At 39.1% G+C, this 27175-nt stretch overlaps 6 protein-coding genes across 6 annotated transcripts; 3 read left to right on the top strand and 3 right to left on the bottom strand.

Annotated features, from left to right (window-relative positions):
- Nucleotides 1-13281: 13281 nt before the first annotated feature.
- Nucleotides 13282-15415, top strand: BDV17DRAFT_297222 (putative COP9 subunit 3; the record flags this gene model as incomplete). Its single annotated transcript, XM_073763460.1, has 5 exons — nt 13282-13443; nt 13523-13743; nt 13799-14258; nt 14320-14472; nt 14522-15415. The coding sequence occupies 5 exons, from the start codon at nt 13282-13284 to the stop codon at nt 15020-15022; spliced, it is 1497 nt and encodes a 498-aa protein (XP_073610051.1). The 3' UTR covers nt 15023-15415.
- A 324-nt stretch (nt 15416-15739) lies between these two features.
- Nucleotides 15740-17245, top strand: BDV17DRAFT_285607 (glutamate-5-semialdehyde dehydrogenase; the record flags this gene model as incomplete). The annotated part of the gene is made up of 3 exons (XM_073760741.1): nt 15740-16040; nt 16122-16283; nt 16338-17245. The coding sequence occupies 3 exons, from the start codon at nt 15740-15742 to the stop codon at nt 17243-17245; spliced, it is 1371 nt and encodes a 456-aa protein (XP_073610050.1).
- Nucleotides 17239-18552, bottom strand: BDV17DRAFT_277787 (60S ribosomal protein eL18). The gene is made up of 3 exons (XM_073759466.1): nt 18288-18552; nt 18049-18153; nt 17239-17976 (listed from the first exon to the last, which is right to left on the bottom strand). Exons 1-3 carry the CDS (start codon nt 18289-18291, stop codon nt 17573-17575), a joined length of 513 nt encoding a protein of 170 aa, XP_073610049.1. The 5' UTR covers nt 18292-18552; the 3' UTR covers nt 17239-17572.
- A 174-nt stretch (nt 18553-18726) lies between these two features.
- BDV17DRAFT_277785 (putative mitochondrial carrier protein) lies at nt 18727-20865 on the bottom strand. The gene is made up of 5 exons (XM_073759465.1): nt 20275-20865; nt 19908-20225; nt 19570-19848; nt 19379-19515; nt 18727-19306 (listed from the first exon to the last, which is right to left on the bottom strand). The coding sequence occupies exons 1-5, from the start codon at nt 20377-20379 to the stop codon at nt 19084-19086; spliced, it is 1062 nt and encodes a 353-aa protein (XP_073610048.1). The 5' UTR covers nt 20380-20865; the 3' UTR covers nt 18727-19083.
- Nucleotides 20866-21464: 599 nt separating this feature from the next.
- On the top strand, nt 21465-22997 carry BDV17DRAFT_297220 (RNA-binding protein; the record flags this gene model as incomplete). Its single annotated transcript, XM_073763459.1, has 5 exons — nt 21465-21547; nt 21864-21920; nt 21974-22073; nt 22123-22492; nt 22545-22997. The coding sequence occupies 5 exons, from the start codon at nt 21465-21467 to the stop codon at nt 22595-22597; spliced, it is 663 nt and encodes a 220-aa protein (XP_073610047.1). The 3' UTR covers nt 22598-22997.
- A 576-nt stretch (nt 22998-23573) lies between these two features.
- sac6 (fimbrin) lies at nt 23574-26176 on the bottom strand. Its single transcript, XM_073754815.1, has 5 exons — nt 25985-26176; nt 25690-25900; nt 24957-25630; nt 23889-24871; nt 23574-23827 (listed from the first exon to the last, which is right to left on the bottom strand). Exons 1-5 carry the CDS (start codon nt 26005-26007, stop codon nt 23796-23798), a joined length of 1923 nt encoding a protein of 640 aa, XP_073610046.1. The 5' UTR covers nt 26008-26176; the 3' UTR covers nt 23574-23795.
- Nucleotides 26177-27175: the final 999 nt, after the last annotated feature.

The following is a 27175-nucleotide window of genomic DNA, read 5'->3' as shown; positions in this document are numbered from 1 at the left end:
CCTTTTTTTCTAATCTAGGAGTTACCTGGGATCTCTGGTTCTCCCCTTTAAAGCTTTATAATTAGGAGTTCTACTATATTTATATTAATACCTCTATTAATCCTCTAAGAGTCCTTGATCCTCCGAGCCTTTAAATCCTAATTATATAAATACTATTATCTCTGTTAAACACGAGTTTTTCCCTAAACTAGTTTAATACTATACATGGAACCAATATTACTATATAGATTATATAACTCTATATTAAACTATATTAAAATCACTATTAAGTTAGACTACTATCCTAATACCTACTAAATTCTCTATATACTAAACCTGCTTAATAAAAGTAGGCAGTGCCTGAGACCCTGAACTACAAGGATTATATTTTTTAAATTTAATTAATCTATACCTTCCTCTATAGCTCTATAAATACTAATATCTATAATATTATCTAATTATACTATATACCTTGCTCCTGTAATTAAAAATAATATAATAACTTTTATTCTTATTATATTCCTAGATACTATATTTAACCTAGTAGCTTGTATATATAATTTTTATACTACCTCAGGCCATGGATTTGCTAACAAGGTTAATATAAATAAAAAATAATATATTAAAAGAATATTAGCTATAAAACTAATAATAGATCTAATAAACCTTTACTACAAGTACCTAGACCCCTGGATCTATAATAATTAAATATTTACTAATACTTGTTATTAACTATATAATACTATACGCCAGTATCTATTATTTATTAATAACTATATATAACCTGATACGGCTTCAGCTTCCGAACCAGATAACACGAGATTATTAGATAATCTGCTCTCGGGTCTAATTATAGACTTAGAACCAGTAAAAAAACCAATCCTATATATTAAATAATATATTTAGCTAATTACAGCTACTTTAATATTTACAACACTAACTTGGTATATAGGTCTAGCATGAAACATGGATATTAATTTTATCCCAGGATTTAAAAGTCTATATCAAGGCCTTGGATTACCTAATAAACTTAAACTAGATAAAATTAAATCTATATACCCTGATTCTTTTGCAGGATATTAAGATATAATTAATTTAACTTTTTTATTAAGTAAAGCTTCTAATATTACTAAGATAGCAGGCTCTAGTATTACTAGTTAAACTAGCCCTGATACCTAGTAAACCTTTAGATTTTCTGCTATATAAATATAAATATTAATAACTATTATTCAGCAAGTATTAAATATAAATATAATAACTAATAGCCCCTAGAATATACCCGCTACTACTGCTAGCAATAGAACAGGCCTTACTAAGATAGCTACTAAGTTAATATACTAGCACCTGGCTAATATTAACTTCTTCTACCCTGATATGCTAATTAGCTAGGGTCATGGTAATAAAGTTAACCAGGATAATAAATAGTACTTTAGGGATATTTATATATTTATAAACTACCTTTAAGTTATAATTAAAATAAGAGGAGTAACCCTAGTTACCTAAAACCTAGAAATATACCTGCGCGGAGAAGCTATGTGTTAGTATAATATTAAACTAGATTAAGTATAATAAAGGGGTTTAATAACTTTAGTTATTATTAATAATTAATATATATAACTTGAAAAATATTTCAAGATACCTGCTAGCCAAGCTTAGTAAAGAATAAATTAAACCAGGTATACTATTACTAATATACTAAATTAAAAACCCCTATCTTTATATATATCAAGTATAATATTATATACTAAATAATATAAAAAATTTAATTAAGACTACCTGTTTATCCTGTATACTTGGTTAAACCTTAATATTAAGCTTAGATACATGATTAATAAGCCTATCAAAGGTATTATAATTATATAGTTTATAGAGATACTTAATCGCAAGCAAACTAATTAGTTTAATTAATTTAGTATTTAAAGACTACTTAAGTAACCTATAGCTATAGCTACTAGTTTCTCCTACTTAAGATATTGAACCTATAGCTATAGTAACTATAGTAGTAACTACTCTCCAAACCCTTCCCTATGGAACCTACAGAGTAACTAGCCAGACCCTTTCCTTATTTTACCTCCTTAATATAGATAGAATAGCTTACTATAACCCTATAAAACATGGCCCTAGTAATATACAGAGCCTTATACTAATAATAATTATTAGAATCCTTAAATATAAAATTAATAGTATATTTAACCTTTCTGGCCTGTACCTCCTATACAAGGCCGCGGAAAAGGATATATATATTAAAATTAAAGTAATAACTACAGGCATAGCTACCTAGCATGTTAAACTAGTCTACTATATTATTCTAACTAGAATAATAATAGATTCTATAATAATAATTATTACTAGCTATATTATTAATACTAATAGAGGTCCTACCATGCTAATAAGGAATATAAAAAAATACCTTATAAATATTATAATAAAAACCCAGGTCTAGCCAAATAAACTAAATATAAAATATATCTAGTAAAGGAAGAAGCTAATTAATAAGAGAATACTAATAGACCTGACCCTAATAAAATCTAATATAATTACTATATAGCTATATTTAATTTAAATAATATATTTTATATATATCTTTTTTAATATAATAGTCTTATAGATATATTCTACCTAGAACCTAATACTCTTATAATTATATTTATTACTTAAATATCAGGTTTAACCCCTTCCTATTCCCCTGGCCTTAGTTTCCATAACTAAAGATATATTACTATATAAGTATACCTTGAACCTAAAGGTTCCCTATACTCTATCTATATTAATTTAGGTTTAACTTTATCTCTAATTAATAGAATATTTTTATAGAAGAATCTACCTAAACTTTAGGTCTAATAATACACGAGCCTTATCCTTTTATAAGGAATAGGAACTAACTAAATAATAAAGTTTGTTTTACTACTACTCTATTTTAATATATATTAATTTACTATATCTAGCTAGCGTGATATTACTACAAAGCTTATAGTTAAAGCCTATATTACTAAAATATTAAAAGTAAACCTCTTACTTGGCATGAATATACTCAGACCAGAATATTATATAATTAACCTAGATAAATAATAACTAATTATTAGAATATATAGAGATATTATTATACTATTAATAATTAATACTTACCTAAACTATAAACTAGCACAGGCAATATTTACTAAAAAGTATACTATTATTTTATTATTAATAACTATATATATTCTAATTCAGTACTAAAATATACTTACTAATAACTAAGTCTATTACTTTAAGCCTATATAACAAGAATATATTATATTATATATATATATATAGTAGACAAAGCATTTACCTATATAGTAGTAACTAATAATATAGAATTACTAGCTATTATTAAATACTATACTTATTTTAGAAATCTATCAGAATTCAAAACCTCTAAAGTTTATTAGCTTGATATTAACCCTGGAATACTAGTTACTAAATCTAATATAATTAGTCTAGCTAAACTATTGCCTAGAGTATATAATACTATTATATTATTACAGGCCAATCTAAATATATAGATAAAACTATAATTAAGTATTATAGTCTATAATAATACTAATATAGTATAATACTATAAAGCTTTAACACGGAAATATAATAATATTTAGCTTAATAAAGACCTTGTTAATATTCCTGAGTTTAACTATATATATATAAAGTTTAAGCCTGGATAGCATGAATACTTTAAAAAATATATAATAAAGGTTTATCTGCTTGCTCCCCGTGACTAAAAGTATATAGATATAGTATATAATAAGTTATATATATAAGAGAAAATAAAATAGACCTCAGGTTTTACCCTAACTAAATAGCTAGTATTTATAGTAAGGAAGCCTGATAAAGTTAATAAATACTTAAGTAGACTAGTCTAGGATATTCATGACCTTAATAAATAGGTAATTAAGGATATATACTCTTTACTAATATAAACTAAAATTATTGCTGCAGTAGCTAGCTATAGCTATATAAGTATATATAATACTACTTTTATATTTTATTAATAGCCCCTATATATATCTATATACTATTTTATATCTGTAATAACCTATAGAGGGCAGGAAATACTACTTGTTTATTTAATAAGATTTATTAATAATATTATCTATATCTAATAAAATATAGATAGATACTTCCGGGATTTACACGAGTTTATTCATGTATATATTAATAATTTTATAACCTATTTAGCTATATTAGATAAGTATCTAGAATACCTTAATAAATTCTTTACTAGATACCAAGAGCTTTAAATTACTTTTTTAGCTAAAAAGACCTTTCTTGGATTTCTAATTATTAAACTATTAGAGCAAAATATTTTAGCTCTAGATTTAATTATTATTAAGGATAAATTAAAAGTATTAACTAGCTTGAAGTTCCTGGAGACCCTCTCTAACCTTGGGATATATATAAATATAATTAACTAGCTATCTAGCTATATACCCTACTATATAATAAAAATTAAGCTACTACAAGATAGAAAAATATACCTTTCTAGGTCTATCCTTAATTTTAAAAGAAAAAAGCACGCTAGAAAGAGATATATATCTAGAGTAGAGTTAAAAGCCCTAACTATAATAGAAATTAAAGTATTTAATATAATATAGTTATATTTTAAAAGCCTGATTATATTAATCTACTATTCAGTATTATATAACCTTTATATTAATATTAATACTAGTAAATTAGGTATTAGAGTAATAATTTTCTATATAAAAGGAGACCTAAAGCTTGACCTTACTACTATTATTCTTTAACTATTATTATAAAATCAGGTTAAACCTATTCTCTTTCTTAGTTAAATAGCAAGTACTACTAAAATATAGTACTAGTTAATAAAACTTGAGATATCTAGACTAGTCTAGGCTATATAAAAACTCTATTATCTAGTAAAAATATATCATGTAAATATTATAGTATTTACTGATTATTTAGCAATAGCAGATATTATATATTAATATATATTAACTATATTATTACCCCAGAAGTTAAACCTTAAACTAGTACAAGTATTAATATATTTATAATAGTTTAAGCTTAATATTTTCTATAAACCAGGCAAGACTAATATTATCCTAGATATACTATCTAGACTCCTATTATATATTAAGTAAGAAGATAATAAATATTCCCTAGATATTTTATATACTAGTATAACCCTTATATTTTTATTAATACTTATAGTAGTATATTTAGATAAGTTTAAGGCAGAAATTACTAAAGGATATAATATTAATCTAAAATAGTATAAAGCTAAAGAAGTTTTACTAGTAAATAAGACCTTATTATATCTAGTTTAATTTCCCTACTAACTTGCTATATAAGGTTCTTATAAAAGTTTAATCTTTTTAGTTAAATACTAGTCTAATAGCTCTATAATAGAAGCCTTATACTTACTATATTCCATGGAGAAGGATATAATATAAAAGGCCTATAATAATAATAATTATACAGGAATTACCTGTACTATAGAATACCTATAATCTATTATCTTTTATAGGAAATACTATAAAATAAAAAAATAAATTAAATACTATAGTAAATACCTCTAATTCTAGCAGACAAGATATAAACTATATAAAGCCTTATAATTAATTATAGTTTTACTTATCCTGTTTTATATAATATTTATTAATATTATAACTGCCTTACCTGAGACCAAAGAAGGATATAATATAGTAATAATAGTAATATATCTATTTATAAAAAAGAATAGTCTAATCCTGGGCAAAATAACTTGGATTACTAAGAACTAGGTAGCTATAATACTTAAATACTTTTAGCTTGTTAATTAGGGCCTTCCTTAAATTATTATTAATAATAAAGACTTGAAGTTTATATCTAAATTCTAGAGAGAATTATTTAAGCTCTTATATATTAAAATAAATTATATTATAGCCTGGTATGCACAGTCTGATAGCTAAAGTAAAAAGATTAATTAAATAATTAAAATATTTCTATAATATATTATTATATCCCTAGAATATATTACTAATTAGGTTAAAGCCTTCCTTTTTATCTAATCTATCTTGAATATATCCATGAATACTAGTACTGGCTATACCCTATATAAACTTATATATAGTATCTGTTTAAGATTTTTAGCAGATATTAGTCTATCAGGAATAATACTAGTCTAGTTTTTTAAATATTAGGCTAATATAGCTGAAGTAATTAAACTTGCCTAGATAATAATAAAATATAGGTATAATATAGAATATATTCTAATATCCTTTATTATTAGTAAGCAAGTTAGACTATAACTATATAAAGGATATACTATTAAAGCCATGCTTAACAAGAAGCTATTAAGTTAGTTTACAGGACTATTCAAGATTATTAAATAAGTTAAGTCCCTTGTATACTATCTAGATTTCCCAAGTAAGTAATACTTATATCCTATTATATTAATTATATACTTAGAGAAGTACCCTCAGTAACCTAATCCCTATAAAAAACAGGAAGAATAACCTAATCCTTTATTTTTTAATTTAATATATTAGGATATAAAGAAATACTACTCTTATAAAATTAAGTACCTTATTATAAAATATATAACTAATTCTAGCCCTAAATATCTCGTGAAGTAGCTTGGCTATAGTCCTAGATATAATATATAGTACTATTATATATTTCTTAGTAATACAGTAAAACTAGTCATAAAATATAAAGTAGACCATAAAGTTAAGGAAAAAGATAAACTATAGATATTCCTGCTATATAAACTATAGCTTTATTAGTCTGGTAAAGTTATATAGATTAAAGAAAATACTAATAATATCCATGATATCTAACCTAAACTATAATATAGTTACTTACCTAAGAATAGATATAAAGTCAGAACTTGCAAACACGGCTAATATAAAGAGATAACTAGAATATAATATTTAATTATTATTTAATTTCCTGATTAATAAATAGTTTATTCTAGGCATAGTACCTAGAATTATACACTGGCTATAGTCTTCCTTTTATTGCTTACATGGCCTTTAACTTTCTTTATTTTTGATTACTATTTATTATAGCTGCCTTATCAGGTATCGCCTACCTGATTTATTACCTTGTTTAATTAGGGGGACTATTATATAGTATATATAGTTTACTATATCGGTCATCCCTGATGACTCAGTTCTTAGTCAGCATTAGGTAGTTAGCTCCCGCCGCCGGCGGTCTCTGAATAGCATCAACTTATCCACTTCCATACTTCACTATAGGCCTGTCGGGTCCCAATTCGCTACACTGTAGCTAGTATTACCTGCTCCTATTCTATTTAATATAATCATGATAAACTTTATTATAAACTTCTTATTAAATAGATTTATATCTAATAGTAAACTAGCTAAACTAGCTAATAGGTTTAACTAATTATTTATTACTATTAATAAATTTTCTAAATAAACTAGTCTTATTCCTGGCAAATCTACTTAGACTACTATAAAATAAAATAAAGTTATTATAGACTACTTCTAAGCTTATAATTAGGGACTTCTATACTAATTTTATTAATAATTAGGATTAATACTTTATATCTTAATTCTAGAAAGGCTTATTTTATTAACTTAAGTTTTATTAGTATTACTCTACTATAGTTTATCTATAGAGTAATAGCTAAAGCAAATAATTTATTTAAGTTATTAAAATAATATTTTAATATAGCTTTACTATAGGTTAGACCTGTTAGCTAGCTTAGCTACCTATTATTATTATAGTAATTAATTTATTACTAAATACTTTAATAAAATATACCCTATGTTATTTATTATTTGGCATGGACCTTCAAATACTATAGAATATACTAAAATAAATATTTAACCAAGACTTTACTGTATACTTTGATACCTGTAAGCCAGTTTTATCATGATCATGAAGTTATTCCCTTCTCCTAAGCTAAAGCTGTCGAACGGCGGGTAGAAGAACTGGATGATTACTAAGGTATGACATAAGCCTGTACGTGACAACCACGAACCACGGTGACGGCCACAAATGGGGGTTATTAGAAGATCGACGTCCTCGTCGATAGATAGAAAAGAAACAGATAAAACACTATAATAATATCTGAATAGAAGCTTCAATGGAAGAATATCAGGCATAGAGGGCTTCGTAGTTATTAATAACTAATTAATTAATCCATTCTGCGCGAATCTATTGATCGTAATCGGCTGAATATCCTTTATACTGAACAAGATATTCAAGGAACTCTGTTTGATTTCTTCTAATTTGGCGAGTCTGCTTACCTAGTAAACGGTCAACCTCCCAGCGGGGAGCACCGTCTTCGGCTTCGGGGGATCCTTCCTGAATAACAGGAGGCGGATTTGTCGGGGTCCTACCATATGGGTCGGCTCCAGGTGGCGCGGGTTCAAGGTGAGCAATAGATACAACAGGATAGATCCGCCAGGTAGGCGGCAAGCCGGTTAATCGATAGGCTAGCTTGCCAATACGTTCAGTGACTGTGAACGAGGACGTCGATCTTCTAATAACCCCCATTTGTGGCCGTCACCGTGGTTCGTGGTCGTCACGTACGGGCTTATGTCATACCTTAGTAATCATCCAGTTCTTCTACCCGCCGTTCGACAGCTTTAGCTTAGGAGAAGGGAATAACTTCATGATCATGATAAAACTGGCTTACAATACCAAGGAAGCTATAAAATTCGCTGTATTATAAATAAAGTATTTCTATAATTCAAAATTCTAACTTATAGAGTTCTATATTAGAGACTAAGTCTATTTATACCTGTATAAGGGATATTTACCTACTAGCTAATATTATTTAATACCCAAGAAGTTTTAATAATAATATACTAGCCTATTTATAGTTACTAAATATATTAGTAGATTAGTCTATTAATTAACTAGCTTGCTGCTTACCTAGTAAATCTATCCTATTATATCTATTATTTACTTTAAACCCGTGCCTCCTGGACCTGATCTATATAGTAAGTGTTATGGGTTGATCCCATAACATGCACCGCGTAGCTTACGCGGCTGTGGTCACGTGGTTCCTGCCCCTCTACCTTCTGTCTACCCCTCCTGATCTGTTCTCTTCTTCAGCGATTCCTTCTTGTATATACGGCATGTTTAGATAGGAAGATCTATCTATTTATGTCCCCTTACATTAGGAATCGCTTATCTAACCTGACCTAATTTAATCTAACCTGACCTGATTTGATTTGATCTAACCTGACCTAACCTGATTTAATTTAATCTAACCTAACCTGACCTAATTTAATCTGACCTGACCTGATTTAATCCTCCTGTACGAAATAACCGACCAGACCCCTCTTTTACTACTCGTACAGCAGCTCTAGCAAGAACTTCAGAACTAATATATTAAATTATAATAATTTTAGAATTAGTGTCTTGAGATTTAATAACTGCATACAGACCTTGATACTTCCCGTGCTAAGATTTAGTAGCTTTATATATAGCTCTTGTCAGCCCTTGCTCCTAGAACCTGCCTGCCTGACCTGCCTTGCTTTAATAGCAAGCCCTACATGCTTTATACATAGCTCCTATCTATTAAAGTAAAACTCTAATCTAACCAGCTCTCGGGAGCTAATACCTTTAACTATATATAGGATTAATTAGAATAGCTATAACAGGCTTTAGTCTTATACCTCTACTAGTCTATAGAAGATAACTAGTAATAAAATCCTGAAGTTATTTTCTCCTTTTTCTAATAGCTATACTATAACCCTTGAGAATAGCAGGAGGCTATATAATAATTCTTAACTATATAGTAAAAAGATAATAAATTATTTATAACTTACCTTGCCTGGTTTAAAAAGCTCTTGTACAAGGCTAATACAAGCTTATAACTAAATATTTTATATATAACTATACTATATCAGGGGCTCTGGCTTAACCTCTACCAGACCCTAGAATATTTAAATAACTCTATTTTTAACTTCTTATATAATAAATATATTAAACTTGTCTAGCATGCTAATTAGTATAACTACCCTACCTAGAAATTTACTTTGAAATATTAACCAGTTTTAAACCAGAATATAGACTAAATAGATATAGATCTTATCTAGATTTCTATTATTAGACCTGCCCTGCTAGCCTTGCCAGCCTAGTTATCTTAATCTACTTTATTTTTATTAGCCTCTTCCGCCTCTACCTCTATCTCGCGCTATACTTATTGTCATGATAATAACCTCTGCTTATACTATGGATCAAGCAATTACTAGATATCTAATTATATAAAATATACTAAACCTGCCCCTATACTTAAAGCTATAGCTTTTAGTCTTACCCTCTCTACCCTCTGTGCTAGATAGCTTCGTACAGGGGCCTAAGTAAGAAAGGGGGTACTGTTATAGGTTAATCCTATAACATGCGCCATGTAGCTTACGCGGCTATAATCACGTGGTTCCTGCCCCTCTACCTTCTATCTACCCGTCCTGATCTGTTCTCTTCTTCAGCGATTCCTTCTTGTACATACGGCACGTTTAGATAGGAAGATCCATCTATTTACGTCCCCTTACAGTAAGACCCTAATAAATCTACCTCCTATTACTCAAGAAGGATCTCCCGAAGCTGAAGATAGTACTCCCTGCTAGGAAATTAACTATTTACTAGGTAAGCAGACTTGCCAAATTAAAAGAAGTTAAACCAAGTTCCTTGAATATCTTATTTACTATAAAGGATATTTAGCTGATCACGATCAATAGATTCATGCTAAATAGATTAATTAATTAGCTATTAATAACTACAAAGCCCTTTATACCTAAACAAAGCTTCTATTCAGATATTATTATAGTATTTTATTTTTATTTATTAACAAGGATGTTAATCTTCTAATAACCCCTATTTGTCACTATCACTATTGTACGGGCTTATGTGGCTTATGTTATACCTTAGTAATCATGCAGTTCTTCTACCCGCCGCTCGACGGCTTCAGCTTAGTTGAATCCAAGAACTTCATGATGATTATAAAAGCCACCTTACATTGGCCTTACTACAAGGCCTTGAAAGTAATATAACTTTATTCAAGAAGCTAAAGGATTTATATTAAGCTAGTATCTCGGGATTCTTAATATTAATTAGTAATTATTATACCTAAACTACTAGGGCTAGTAAAAATAAATAAAGCTATTTTATTTAATAAATAACTCTAAAGCTATAAGAACAAGAAGTTCTAACCTTGTTAAACTAAATAGTAAGAGTATTCCTTGAAATACCAAGAGCAAGGCTAAATTAATTAAGGTTTATTAACTTAGGATTTATTAATTTTAGTTATAGGTTTAATAACTATATATTTAACTTGTTTAACAAGTTTAACCCTATTAATAAGGTCTGCCTGTCAAGGGAAAGCTCCTGGAACAAGGAGAGTTTAAATAGTATTAAAAAGTTATTAATAATATTATAGGTTAGATTTATCTAGCCCTCTAGGTATATTATAAGGTTAAGTTTTCTATATTATAAGGGGACTATCAAGTAGATCTTTAGAACTAGAATTAGGTATAGAAGTATAATCAAGCTATTTTATAGAACTTGAAACTTTAATATTACTAGCTTTAATAACTATCTCAGGCTTAGTATTACTATCTATAGTATCTCTTTTTATTAGCTATTTACCCTTCGAGCTAGTAGATAAAATAGATACTAAATAAGAGATTTACTCAAGTAATTTAACTAGATTTACTTATTTAGCTTGAGGATTCAGATATTAGTTAATATATTAAATAAAATCAGGAAGGTTCTCGAGGTTTAGCTAATTAGTTAGTTAAAGGAACTCTTTAATATCTTAATAGCAGGATAACTAGCTAATTTCCTAATTAGCAGGGTAAGTATAATATTTAGCTAATTTAGGTAGAGATTATATAGCTTGTAGATAGTTAATTAGGTAAATAGTTTAACTATTAAACTTGTTACTCTTATTAGATAGAAGAATTAACTAATATACTACTAGCTAATAAGCTAATTTAGCTATATATTTACTAGGTCTGACAGGTATTGATTTATTATATATAAAGAATAAGAATAAGGTTTAACAAATATAGGTAATAATAGCTGGCTAAAGGGAAGAGCAGGGCTATTAATAGAAGTAAGTAAAGTATAATAGAATAAAATAACCTATTCTAGCAGGGTTAGTTAATTAAATAGAGGACCTGTAAGAATAGCAAGCTAGTAATTAGAGAGGCTAGATTAATAATTTATAAGTATATTATAATAGCTAGGAACTATAGCTTCTGATAGGGTAAGCTTGTAGGAATAATAAAATCAAAGTAGAAGCTATTTCTGTTTCTAGTAATATCTAGATAAGACCAAGGACATGCTACTACTTATTACACGCTGTAAGTGGTTTATTGATTCTGAAGAGGAAGTTATTGATTCAATTAAGAAGTCGCCCGTCGAACAAGTAGAAGTCCGAGCCGTATAACTAAGATATGACTAATACATCTCTTCAGAGGCCTGCGTACCACACGCCGTATGTACATGAAGGGTTCGTTGAAGGAGGAAAAGATAGGTAGTCATGCTTGTGTGGAAGAAGTAGGAGATAAGCGAGGGTAGGTCTTCGTACGAGGTCACATGATGACCGAGTAACAACTGAAGAGGTGCCTCGTACGAGGAACCTATAACAATAAGGACATGGGAGTTTTTCCGTTAACCCTATTATTATATACCTACTAACCTTCCTATCGATCTTGATATTCGCCGAACAGGCTAAGTCATGTTTTAGTTAGCCACATCAGTCCTTCTAACTGTTACGGCTTCGAGCTAGCTCTTTTATCAACAACTACATCAGTGAACCGCTTCCTACAGCCTGGTACTATAGCTATCGTATCCAATATAAGGACTATATAATAATAAAATAGCTAGCTAATATAGTAATTAGCTAATGTAATTAGTAATAGCCTTAAGTATTGATATTAGCTAATATTATAGTAGCCGCTTTAGTGGAGGCCTCAGATGTCAGCATGGCACGTGCCAGCGGCCCGTTATATCTAAATACTTCTGCCCGGAGGCCAGTAGCAGAATTAAGAGAAAGAAGCAGGCAGTCCATTAAGTACTGTATCTTGGAATATAAGAGAATAGACTTAAGCATAAATAAATCATTTTAGGTTCTTTGAATATTCTCTCAGACGGTTTGATTACATCACGAACTGCCGGGTCAGGCAGAAACAGGGTGCTCTCAGTGCATAGAGTTCTGCACAAAGTAGAGCAAACCACTAATACACAGACAGCAACACACCCTGAACCTAGCTCCCCTGAACCTAGCTCACCTGCCTATTTTCCCCGCACTCTTCCAACTGGCGCATACCATCCCTTGAACATCAAACTGAATCAACCATGTCCGATTTCCTGGGAATCCTGTGTGCAGTGCCTTCTCGCCAGCATAGTCTAGCCAACACAACAGACGAGAGCTATGACCGCCAACTTCGTGATCTGCTAGCACAGCTTAAGCAGCCTGGTCTCATTCCTAGCACGGTTGACCTCAACGAACATCTGGAAGTAAGAAAGCATCTTGAAGTGTCATACCGGGCACTACAACATTGCAATCACCAGGCTAATCCTCGCAACTTCGCGGCAGGCTGTCAATCCAGCCATACACAGCTTATCCTTTTTGTACCTGCTGCGAGCTCGAATACAACAGCTTCAAAAAAGTACCAAACGTGATGTCCCTGACGGTCTGTTACCCGGGGGAAGCATGTGGAAGCACTGCGTACGGTTCTTGCGTTCTTTTGACCCGATTCAAATCCGCTACGCTGGTCATGAATGGCGTCAACTTGTTGAGTTGCTGGTCACTGCCACGCAACTTACGTCAAGAGTAAGGCATTCTCCGCACCCCGGAATCCTCTGCTATAAGACTAAGTTGCGCGAAGCCAGTACTCGCTGTCAAGGTCGTCAGGGATGCTCTGATTCGCATTAATACTTCCGGGGTCTTTACGTCAATGCATCTGACCCTGGTTAAACTCGCACTGCTTTCATCTTCATACACCTATGCACTTCCCGTCATGGACAATCTTCTCTGCCACTTTCCCACAGGGATGAGTCTTGTGCACTCGGAGTCCCTTTTATGTTCAAACCACGAGTCCAACACGACATTTCTTACGGATACATCAGGCTTCTCCCTGAGTCTTAGCTATCGGGACCACCTTCAGTTTTACCTCTACAGCGCAATGATTTACATGGCTCTGAAAAAATGGGATCAAGCATCTCACTGCCTGAGCGTCGTTATATCGTCTCCTACTACTAACTCTGTCAGTAAGATTATGGTGGAAGCATACAAGAAATGGGTTTTAGCAAATCTACTTGGGCATGGAAAGGTATTCAGACCATACAGACCCTTAGTTTCAAGCCTGCAGCTAATTGGCCTGGTCATACTAGTTATTTCCTACACCAAGCATCGTCGCACCGCACGTGGCGCGAGTTTATCAGTCATTGGCGAGACCATATATTTCACTGGCCGAAGCATTCGAAAAAGGCGGATTGCAGAAGCTCAGTGCTGAAGTCAACATAGGACACTCTATTTGGCGAGCTGTGCGTGATATCTTACCACCTGCTGCTGTGCTGGCGCTGAAGACTGCAGGATAACAATTCCGGGCTTGTTCATCAAGTCCTTGAAGCATATGATAAGTTCATGATTATCGAGTTAGGGAGAACATTCTCTGCCCTCACAATGCGCGATGTACTACAACGGACATCGTCTTGCTCCAAAGGTCCTCATGACATTGAAGAATTTGTCGTCTCCCTGGTATTGTCGGATGCACTGACTGCTGCCACTCTGTCTCACGCTTTGAGCAACGAAAACACCGCACTGTTGCGCTTCTCTCTGAGCACACAAAAACATATTTTCAGAGAGGAGCATATACACGCACGGCTCTTACAGTGGAGGTGCGCCCTAAATACAATCGCTGAAGGAATAGCCCAGACCGACCATACACTGGAGCTTTCCCAAGAGAATCTTCATTTCATAGCGAGAAATCAAAAATGGACTGGTAGTGCTGAGAAATCTGGCGCGCCAGGACCTAGTGAGGCAAACGCTAGCGGGGACATTGACGAAGACCTCATGGGGGATGCTCACTCATAGTGTTCTCGTCGAACGAGCAGAGACTCCTGAGCAATCAATTACTTCCCACCCGTGTAGCGTGAATCAATTAGGCGGTAAGCATGCAACTGGCACTCAGGAGCCCCGCGCTCAGTAACCCCGGCGCATTCAATCTGAAGAAACTGCAGTCCAATACATTGACTACAGCTGGAGACACCTTTTATATGCAATTCCGTCCGTCGCCTATTCATGAATAATATGACATTGAAGTGTCTGTTAGGAATGACCCGGGGGCGAAGGGTTTATTCATAGTATACAAAAGTTCTACACTGATCTATTGTATACGGTAAATGGTTACTGGCGTGGCTTGATATTCAACCAAGACGACTGGGGAGGGATGATATTCAGAGAGCACTGAGCACAAGAGACATTTCTTTGTAATGAAAATAGGCTCCTCCCCTAAAACCCCTAAACCATCCCGTACCGAAATACATACTACCTTGTTGCTTTGTACCCAGTAGTGTACACTACTGTCACCTATAGAACTCTGGAATCTACTCTCGGACAGGTAGTAACGGGAGCCATTAATTTAGTAACCCCACTGAGCACTTAGTACCAGATAACGCTCGGTTACCGATGTAGTGCGGGAGTGCGGAGCTCTCCCATCCAACCAAGATGTTAGCACACATTTCCACTCCGAGACTTCCTTCAACACTGACAAAACCATCCAGTATTCACCTTGTTGCAAGTAGCTTGAGGATGTCTCTTACCGAATTGTCAGCCTTTGATATTGCGAAAGCTGCGTCCTCGGCTTCCCGTCATCTCGCAACTTTGTCGGAGGAAAACCGCAACGACGCTCTAACCGCGTTACACAATGCGCTTCTCACAAACAAGGCTGCTATACTCGAAGCTAATGCGAGAGATCTTCAGGCGGCGACACGATCAGTTGAAAATGGCATCCTCAGTCAGAGTGCCCTGAAGCGCCTGGATCTGTCCAGACCAGGAAAATATGATGACATGTTGCAGGGTATCCTAAGTGTCAAGAATTTGAGGGATCCCAGTACGTCTGCGCCTCGAATCCGTTAACAACACCCCCTCCCATGTCATATTTTTCTAGCGCGGATCTCTGACGAGGCCCAAGTTGGAAATGTTAGCAAGCGGACCCTGCTCGACGAAGGTCTCACTCTTGAAAAAGTGGCATGTCCCATTGGAGTTCTGTTGATCATTTTCGAGGCCAGACCCGAGGTCATTGCAAACATCGCTGCATTGTCGATCAAATCAGGTAATGCTGCGATATTGAAAGGTTGGTGCACCTCAGATCATCAGCTGGCTTTGGATTGCCTACTGATTCTTCAAGGCGGAAAGGAATCCACGGAATCTTTCGTGACCATCGCGAATGTGATTTCAGAAGCTATATCGAATACCCGGGTGCCGCAGTCTTCTGTTCAACTAGTGAGGACAAGAGCAGCTGTCTCCGATTTACTGGCACAGGATTCGCTTATTGATCTCGTGATACCCCGCGGTTCCAACGAACTAGTCAGATTTGTCAAGGAAAACACAAAGATACCAGTCCTCGGTCATGCAGATGGGCTCTGTTCAGCATATATTCATTCAGATGCCGACCCAAAAATTGCTGTCAAGGTCGTCGTGGACTCGAAGACTGATTACCCCGCCGCGTGCAACTCATTGGAAACTTTGCTCATACATCAGGACACCCTAAAGAGCGTTTTGCCCTCTGTCGCCGAGGCGCTTATTGCCAAGGGCGTCACTCTTCGATGCGATGCGCCGTCTAAGGCTGCGTTATTGGAGTATCTGAGTCCTTCGCAGAGCAATATGCTCCAGGATGCCAGTGAAGCAGACTATGTTACCGAATTTCTTGACCTCACGCTAGCTGTTAAAACAATACCTCCGGACTCGCCTCTCAGCGATGTTGAGATGGCAATAGCCCATATCAATTCTCATTCTTCAAAGCACACCGATGTCATTGTGACCGATTCCGAAAATATTGCGAACATTTTCATGAAGGGCGTTGATAGTGCCGGTGTGTTTTGGAATGCATCTACGAGATTCGCGGACGGAATGAGGTATGGATTTGGCACTGAAGTTGGTATCAGCACCAATAAGATACACTCCAGAGGACCAGTGGGTCTGGATGGATTGACTATCTACAAGTATTTGGTTCGTGGTAGTGGTCACGGAGCTGGTGATTATTTTGATGGTGAGGGTGGGAAGAGTTATAAGCACCAGGATCTACAAATACTGTGAATGTAGCTCGATAACCGAGTCCAATAAAATTTAATCAACATATTCATTTTTCCTTCATCCCGATCGACGCCAACTACCGGTAGTTATCATTTAATCAATGGAACGTCTCTACATTCAGCCAGCTCGGAATAGCGACTGTGGTGGCTGGACAAGCTCCGATAGAGGCACAGTCCCTTTTGACTTCCTGAATTCATCTAGGAATAACTGCTGATCACAACGATCTCAATTATCCATTAGACCTTGAAACCGCGCGACCTTCTGCGACCGCGAGCCCTCTCGAACTTCCGACCCTTGCTCCGCACGTAGGGTTTCTGGACGAAAGTCAGCTCAAAACCAAGGCTTCGGAAGAAAACCAAAACAAACCTTGTGCTTGTGCGGACCAAAGCCGAAGTGCTTCACGGACTCTCTGGCATTCTTGGGACCGCGCAGAAGGAGAGTGTTGGCTCCAGTTGGCGCCCGCAGAGCGAGTTGATCCAGAGTCAAAGTCTCACCACCAGCCTTTTCGATCCGAGCACGGGCAGTGGCAGTGAAACGCAGGGCAGCCACCGAAAGCTTGGGAACAGTAAGGAGACGGTTGTCATCGGTAACAGAGCCGATCACGACGATAGTCTTGCCCTGGTGGGACTCGGTCACGTTCGAAGCAATGCGGGAGAGCGAGACGGGAGGACGGTTGATACGGGACATGAAAAGACGGCGCAGCACAACCTTGTTGAAGTTCGATTCCGTGCGGCCTAATCGTCAGAATCCTAGTTAGCCCTCCTATTCCAGTCTGAAGTTCGCAATCATTCGGTGGTTGGTCATACGGGCAAGGAATCGGTAAAGCTTCACGAGAACCTGCAAGTACACGTTCTCGCTCTTTGGCGCCTTGCGGTGCGTGCTGCGCACATGGTGGCGGTCCAAGTCGATACCTGTTCGCCCATCAATGGTCAGCAAGAGTCAATTGTGTGAGTTTAGTAAATTCTGCGCGCTGGTAATAAACCCAGAGCTCCAAGCGCAGTGATGGACGTAATATATCACAACGCTGATGCTTTGCTGAACGTACCCATGGCTGCTGAGATTTTCGACCTCGAAGTTGGCTGGCTGTCGCACCCGGATGTCGAGTGAAGCTGTCGGGGGGTTCGATAGACGATTTTCAGATGGACGGTGTGTGCGGGTTGAGCCCTACGCTAACCCGCTTTCGGAATGGTCCAGGCTGGGGTACGATCACGGTAACTCTCAGTCTTTCGACCTTTTCAGAATCATACCATGATAATTGAGAGCAGAGGCATGCACGAAATGACAAACTGTGCTCTTAAAAGAGCATTGAAATGATTTCCGGTCCTTATCTTGTTCGCTCGTTCTGTTTACAGGCATCTCACCTTAAGTCCGTACGAACAATGGAGTATATCGCCACCCAATGACAATACGTGACGTCGAACCTAAGCGGATCTGCCTCGCAAATTCTCCCTGTCCGAAGTGCCATGTCAATACCCTGGGCCGTTCTGATATGCTGTAGCCTACTGATTTTGAGTTTATGGGTCCGGGTGTTCGACAAACGCATTCCCCTAACGTTGTCAAGGTCATTCTGGTTCCCATGTGTCTGACACGTAAATAGGGACATCAAGTATTTAAGCAGCTCGGGGGTTTGGATCCCATTGTGCTTGGAGGACCAAACAGGATACTTCCATTGGAAACTGGTACGAATTATTATCGCTCTTCTCTAATATTGCCTAAGTATAGACATCAAGCTTTGGGCCTATATGGTATGCAAACGCAGACGCGTGGACCACTCCTATGACAAATCTGATTAGACCACCGAGCTGGTGTTGGGCAGGGACATGTCCCATGTTCCATTAGTGTCACCGCTCATCTAACCTCAAGAAGAAATCTCGAGTGAGCTCAAAGCTGAGCCAGCTGCTTGCCATACTAGGGGCCACCTTGAGCAGATTTGGTGCGATTCCTTTGAAAAGACCGCGCGTGCCCTCCTCAGCCACAATAACCCTGACAGCATCAAAAATGGAGGAATACTGGTAACCCATGTTGGACATGGTATTGATTTGGAACCGTCGTCGCAGGACGTCGCTAGAAACCCATTAGCATAATCAATTACGGATGTGAGAGAATCGAGATGGTTGAACATTCAGGGTGACATACAAGGGATACGTGCATGTTTGCGCCACTGCTCCGGAAATTGCCCCCGCTAGTAACTTACGGAGGGCGCCAGGCGTGGACTCCCCATCCGGAGTCAAGTATTTGCGAACAGATTCGTACGTCATAAAATTGAGGCCAACCTAATCAATGTCAGCGAAAGTCATGACTTGAGCGTAAGATGAGCCCAGCCATACGTATGGCGCAACACCAGCGACAGTTGGAATGATACCACGATAAAGCGCTAGAAAGCCGCCCTCGTTCTTATATATCAAGATCATGGTGCTTAACATGCCTGGCAGTTTCTCGCCGGCACTTTCTCGTTTGAGTGCGGCAAAAGAAGCAGACTGAATAGACAATCTAGTGCGAACGATGTCAAGAGGGTAAGTGATGACCACAGAGGTGATACCAGCTGCTCCGCCGCAGACGAGTCGGCGTATTGGTGTCAATTCCGCATTTGGCGAAGGTTTAGCGAACTGAAAAGATATCAATACTCGTAACTCAGCCCGCTCAATATTGAAGATTAGAGACTTACTCTTTGGTAGAAGTTATAGCTACCAAATTGTACTGCAGAATACGGTATTATCCGTATACAGTTTGTGCCGTTCCCTCGCAAGAAGCCACGCCAGCCTTCATCCTTTCCGATTTTCTTCAGGGCCTGCCAAATAGATAGCTTATACTCTTCCCTACCAATAGTTTGGATCTGGAGGAGGATTTTCAGCCGTTCAAGCGGCGACACAATGGTTCTGGATACAGCACCAGCTACACCTCCAGCAAGGAAAGCTGCCACAACGGGCTCAGCGACTGTTGATCGAATTCCATCAAGGAAAGTGTCCTTTTCCGAGAAAGTTGCCTATGATCAATGAGCACGATGAATACTGGTGGTCCTGCGTTCATCCTACCTGAGTCAAGGTGGATGGTGGTGAATGCGAGATCTTCGACAAAGTATTTTTTTTGGCGCCATTAGACCCGTCATTCCGCGTAGCCTCCTGGCGATCTAAGCTCATTTTGGGTTTAAGGATGTAGGATTTCCGAGCAAGTGGTAACGATAACCAAAGTGTCCAACGGTAACTATCGGCATTGAGTTCGACGTCGACTCCCAGTGAACTAGCCTCCGCCCACTCGAATCTGTGTATATGCGGGGCCTCGTCCTCAAACGGTTATATATACAGACCACCCTGCAGCAAGATAGCGATATTGAATTTTCCAATCTATGAACGAGCTGGCCATGTGTATGTGATTATAGGTGCATCGTGCGAGAGCGAATCGTATGGAGAAGTCAATCTGAGCGGGATGATAGATGGTGCCCAATGATCCTTGTAAAGCGATAAGTCCAGATGAAGAATGGAATAAAGATAGTTATGAAGAATTAATATCCATGATGAAGCTGCAAACAGTTGCTGGGTTGGCGATTGCAGGTCGGCCTCAGGCGCGGAGTTCTCGAACGACTTCCGAGAACCGCCTGGGAAAAGTCGGAAAAACCCACCGCGTCGCCCGAGTTGAAATGAGCCTCCTGTCCCTTCGACCTACGGAGTCACGGGCTCCAATCATAATCATGTAGTCTACAGGTAGTTGTTCAGACTCTGTGACCCGAGTGGGCCCCGAGGCTATCACTCTGTACGTACTGCGTGGATTCATGGCAATGCCGGGGTTTATCAGGATCAAGTGCGTGGTGAGGTTGTCAGACTTTTCTGTAGTTGTCATGTATGTGTGCCTACATACTGCGCAAACCTCCCCTCAACCAGCTGGAGCAGAATAAGCTGAGCATGATATTGAGCAATTCTTGAGCTCGGTAAAGGACTTGGAGTCCGTAGTCCCTACAATTGGACGAGTCTATCTCTAAATAGGTAGTCCTTGTGTAGTAGTCTAGAAGACCAAATTGGCACTGACGCTGAATTATATCTTGGTTGGCGTCATGGCCCAGATACACTAATACTTCACTTCTGGCACAAGCCGCCGCCTGTAGTTCACCCATCCCATCTTTGCAACTCGGTCCGTCTTTTTCGTCACTTCCTCGCTACTCACCCAGACCCTGAATCAACATCTCCATTCAGCATCCCATTCGCCTTGGAGTAACTCGCCAGCCATCTAAATGTCTCGTCCTGGTACCACGCTTTACGTCACCGGCTTCGGTCATGGTACCCGAGCTCGCGACCTTGCCTACGAATTCGAACGGTATGTGCCGCTCGTCGATTACCACGCGCTACCATAACCATGACCGTCCGAATCGTACCTCCATCCACCTCCGCTGTTCTTCTCGGTCGGTCCATCGCGATATCGATGCCGGGGATATATTCTGTCATGTTATGCAATAGTTTGCTCGTCCCGCTAGACATTCTCATTCTAGACGGATCTTCCGGACCGTCTTTCTTTTCTTTCTTACATACTTGTACCTGTGCACTTTTGCTTTTCTCCCTTCTTCTTGTTCCGCATTGTCCCCACCGCCTTTAAAGTCCTAGTATCTTATACCACTGGCTAATCTAACTTTCAGATATGGGCGTCTTGTCCGTTGTGACATCCCTGCGCCACGTACTCCCTCTAGCCGCCTGTATGCTCCCACCAAACATTTCACACTTCCATTGTTCCTAACACTTGTCCCAGATTTGCGTTCGTGGAGTATGAAAGCCGCCGTGACGCCGACGATGCCTACCATGAGATGCACAACAAACGGATTGGCCGCGATGATTTACTAAAGATTGAAGTGAGTCGCTTGGTCACGGCTGACTTTGCATGTCTAATTCGTTCGTTAGTGGGCTAGAACCCCCCCTTCTGCTTCCTGGCGCTTCGATTCTGGCCGTGACCGCCGCCGTGACCGTACTCCGCCTCGCCGTGGTCGTTCCCCTTCCCCCCGTCGTTCTCGTGGAGAGTACTCGCCACGCAGAGACGACAGGTACGAGCGCGATTATGAACGAAACGATCGGGACTATGAAAGACGTGATCGAGACTACGACCGCCGAGACCGAGACTACGATCGCCGAGACCGTGACCGTTCTCGTGACCGCTCTCGCAGCCCCGACGAGAGAGATCGCGACATCAAAGATGACAGAGAGAGACGCGATGATGAACGCGAAAGACGTGACGATGAGCGTGAGAATGGGCCGAATGGCGAAGATAGGAAGGGTAAGCCATTCCAGTTGTCTATAAAATTTGAAACGCCCACTAAGCTAGACAGCTCCATTAGAGCCTTTGACGTCTGCTCACGACGAGCTCGATACTGCTGAGTAGATTATTTCTGCCTAGAACGAATAAATGTGGAACTGAGTTCTACTTACCGGGCTCGCCAGAGACCTGGAGGTACGCTGACAACTTCTCTTCAAGCACGATGCTTTCCACGCTGCCTTGAGAAACGGACGGGTTCTTGGCCCAAAAGCCTGTTTTCGTTTTGACTCGTGCTCGGTCTCTCTTTCGTTGTGTTATCCTCTCATTTTCCATTTCCCTTGCATTCCCCTTTCTTCTTCGCCTGCTTCTTGTTTTTTTATCCTGTCTACTTTCCATTTCACGCAGGCAAACGAAACGAAAGCTAGTATAAAACAATAAGGGATCGCGGTAAAGAGATGATGGCTAAGTGCTCATTACCTTTGGCACGGATTCATCTTGCCCTACGTGTTATTCATCATGTTGCATAGCAGCGGGAAGCAGTCTCGAACCTCCGCCGATCGGTCACTTTTCTTACCTTTCTCACCTCCGTCGAATCATGTCGTCCTTGCGTTGATTCCGATAAATGCGATCCGTTCGTTATTCGCCCTCCGTCGCAGGTTAATTTAAGACGAATATCTTCTCCACATTCTCGTCCTTGCCATTTCGGCCGTGGTTCTCGGTAGCCGTCCTAAGAATGCCGCGGATGTTGTTCCTAGTAGCCGTAAGACCTGCCGTTGTCTGAATCACCAAATTTATGACCGATGCTTTAAGGTAAGTGCAGTGAACATAGAGCGCCATCTGGCTGTCAGTCTTTATATTCTGCTGTTCACGGTTGTGGAGCTGGATAGGCTGCCACCCATGCAAGTTGAAAATAATGGTTTGGCCGCTTACAGAATGGAGCTTCGAGGTTACACCATCAATGATACATAACAATTGTAGCTACCATGGACTGGGCTGATGTAAAACTCCTGTCTGGACAACAGCACGAGCAGATACAGATGACCTTAACACCCAAGTATTTTACGCACTCGCGAGCGGAGTATCTTCTACTGCCTACATAGTATTATAGTCATTCCCAGTGACGTAGTACACCAGGGCACGTTCAGAAACACTCCATGTAATCAGTGTTAGACTTCTCAAGGCTAGAAAAACCATGTGCTTATCTGATTCACTTTGAGCTACAAAAGGTGATACAAGTGCTCACGCGCATGAACAAATAATAAATAAAGCAACCTGGAGCCGGTAATGATATCTTCCTAGACCCAAAGGCTAGAATTGTGGCCTATTACATTTTTTCGTGCGTAGCCATGAGAGACCCTGAGTAGGCAGCAATGTTAGACTTATGATCATCTGTATGGGTATCAAGAAAGCCACTTACCAATGAAGGTTGTCACGAGGCGAGACCGGACCTGACATATATCCTCAGGCACCAACCAGATAGTCGCGCCCAACTTGCGTGCAATACTTATGCTTAGTTTGGCATTCGCGTAGGCCTGTTCGTCGGATTGGCCCGGTGTCACAAGATCGTAGTCAACATAGGAAGCTTTCATGCCGTTGAGCACATCGAGGAGAAATACGCCAGAGCCAATTGATTGGTCTTTGAAACTGCGTATCGAAGAGCTGCGGCCACCTTTGCGGGACATGTCGTTGGCCCATTTTATCATCTCTGAGTCTGTAATCTCGCGCTTGCCCAGACGAGATGCCAAGCTTGAGAGAGTGTTGGTGATATCCCGCCTCATCAATTGCCAAACCAACCCCAGAGTGAGGGTTCGTTGGCCATCAGTGATATCCGCACCCTGCACGCCAACCAAGGAGAAACCATGGTGTTTACCAAGCTCAATGGCGTAGTTTGTGTTCTCCACTGCCTTGAAACGCATCATTTCCTGTCCGGATGCCGGAGGCTTGTTCACATGCCTCCAATTGACACTTTCGGGAATAACTTTATCGTATGCCTGCATCAAAACCGTCCCATCCCGGAGATCGTCAAACAATGAGTTAACAGCTGGTTGCACATCAAGCGAGTTAAGCCACAAAGTAAACACTCTTGCCTCACGTTCTCCTTCTGCATCGAAGTCTTCAACTTCGAGCTTTTCCTCCTCGGTGATTGGGTCCAGACCGGGGATAGTGTTGAACAGATTTGCAACAAAGGCGAGATTAAGCTTGGGGTTTCCTGCAACCAGAGATGTCGGAGTTAGGAATTTGCGGCAGTTTACTTTGTCTGCGTTATCCAGAACTTCCTCTGCACGTTGCAGCAAGTCTCGAGTTTGGAGCGGCTGACGTGAGCAAGATTCAGGTGCCAATTGGTTGAGAAGCACGGTGTAGTTCTCGCCATCTTTCACATCGGTTGAAAAGTTGGTGACTCTATTTGGAGAATACTACAGTCAGTCTTGACTTTCCATGATACAGAATGACAATCTGTTGCCAAGCCAGGTAGTAAAACGCTTACCTTCGCGGCCATTGCGCATTCTTCAGATGGTAGTTGAACCAGCGCAGCAAGATTTGTTCGGGGGGAAGACGCAAGAACTGCTCCAATGTCTCATCTTCCTCCAGAAGCCTGTAAAGTTCGGGGTGGAGTTTGATGTCAATCTTTCCCAGAAGACCACGACGGATAATTTGCCAGATGAGACCTAGTATAAGGTGTTCTCGCACTTCTATGATATCGCCGCTTCCGATGTTCACAACGGAGCACCCTATTCCTTTAGCTGAGTTGATGACTATGTTGTTGTTCTCGGTCATATGAAAAGCGTTCAGTTCTTTGATTTTCCTGCCCGATTTATTCAAAACGCGCTCATCGATCGTGTCAGGAACACTGTCGTTGATCAATTTTGCCAGAACGAGACCGTCTTTGCACTTATCGAACATTTCGAAAGTGTCGGTGGGAAACGGTAGTAGGTGCCCGATGTCAGGATCACCAGCAAGGACGGCATTGATATGTCTCGTGAATTCGGTTCTCTCATCTTCGTTGATTGTGTGCGTCACGTTTGAGGAAGAACCTTGGACATGGATTTTCCCGCCTACGCTGCCTTTTGAGGCGTGCCGCGGAGCCCCAGGCGCAGCTGCAGAAACTGGGTCGCGAATAGGTGCGCTCCGTGCGGAACCCGAGCGAAGTTTCGCAACCAGCTGTGGTACGTGGTCAGCTATACTACATCCGAATATCTATACGCGGCCGGCGCACTCACATCCACGTAATCTTCGAGTTCCACCCTGCGAGAGCTATCAAGCTCAACCTCCTTAAGCGCTTGGCGCACAACGTCGTAGGGCTGACGCTCTGATTGCTGTGTGGCCTTAATTACCGTGCCCTCATCCAGATATCCTTTGTCGTCCGCATCTAGTCTCCTGAAGGACTCTTGGAGGGTGAAAATCTCGCCCTGCTCGAATTGCGGGTATTTTCTGCAGCGCAGTTAGACCCTGAAAGAACAACGAAGGCTAAAAAGGGGAGATGCAGAAATCATGGATGCAGGGTGGGGAGCGAACCTCTGAAGTTTGATGACGTTCATTGTCCCTGCTTCCTCACGCCTGGCGGGGGGTAGTTGGTTGATCTCAGCAGGGTTTAAAATCAAAGGAAGGACTTCCGACAGAGATAGAAGAGTTGATGGGGGTTGCTAGAGTGGGAAATTGAAGGAAAGAAGGGTGAGGAGTCCGCACAACGATGAGATGCGAGGGTGTGGCTTTGACAAGACCCCGTGGGTAGTAGATATTCCGTACGAATTAGGACCTCGTATTCTCCATATTTAGGTAGCCTAGGAGTGGGTGCTAAGCAGATTTATGTTTACCTTACAAACGGAGCGGGGCGGGGTCGAGCAGTCCGTACTCTGTAAGATGGGCACCGAGGTCCCTACCCCCGCCCTCGACAAGGCCACGGAGCATCAGCTACAGCACATTGAAGGGGTGTAAAACGCGATTTAATTGGGTGTCTGCGAACTGGCCAATGGCTTGTCTGAGCAGCCCGGTGGCAGCTCGAGGATGAACTCCTTCACACAAATATACAATAGGTTGTTGGCGGTCTCAATCGATGATGTAATGCAGTATGATGTCCCTCAGCTGGTTCAGCAGTACAGTAAACCTTGGTTATAACGAACTAAAAAGTGGTCATTACTAGTTTCGTTTTAGCGGTGAATTTGATATAGCTAATCTATGGTAATATATATATTTTTTGCAAATGACCCAGCCCACGGGCGGAAACGAATATAATAGGGGGAAGCAAAAAATTAACGAATATTCGCGATAGCCAGGATTCAACGAATTTATATGGGATTTTAATTCTGACCGCTTGTCTGCTTCGTTAAAACGAGATATTAGTTACTGCCGGGTTCGTTATGGACAAGTTTTACTATAGTACTTAGTGCTCCGGCCAGACTAAGGAGACTACGGTCATAAAAACGAGAAATAGAATATGCCCAAGCTTCCTCCGGTTTACGTCACACCCATCATCTGGCCGCCATGATAGCAAAATCCTTGAATCAAACTTGTCTGGTATCGAACTTCATATCGTTTACACGGTATCCTGCACTTACCACCTTAGTGCCAGGATACCAGCCTTGATCTCTTGCGGACCGAACGGCGACCGCCCTCGGTAGTTGGCGTGCCAAGAAGGCTGGACAGGCTGAGTACTTTGGATGATTCTAATGCTCCTGCGTACAATCTGCCAGTTCTACCAGCAGGTTC

Source organism: Aspergillus undulatus (genome assembly GCF_047715775.1).
Source record: "Aspergillus undulatus strain CBS 261.88 unplaced genomic scaffold BDV17scaffold_101, whole genome shotgun sequence".
NCBI classification, from domain to species: domain Eukaryota; kingdom Fungi; phylum Ascomycota; class Eurotiomycetes; order Eurotiales; family Aspergillaceae; genus Aspergillus; species Aspergillus undulatus.
Note: the sequence above shows the minus strand (reverse complement) of the source record. Positions and strands in the feature narration are given on the sequence as shown.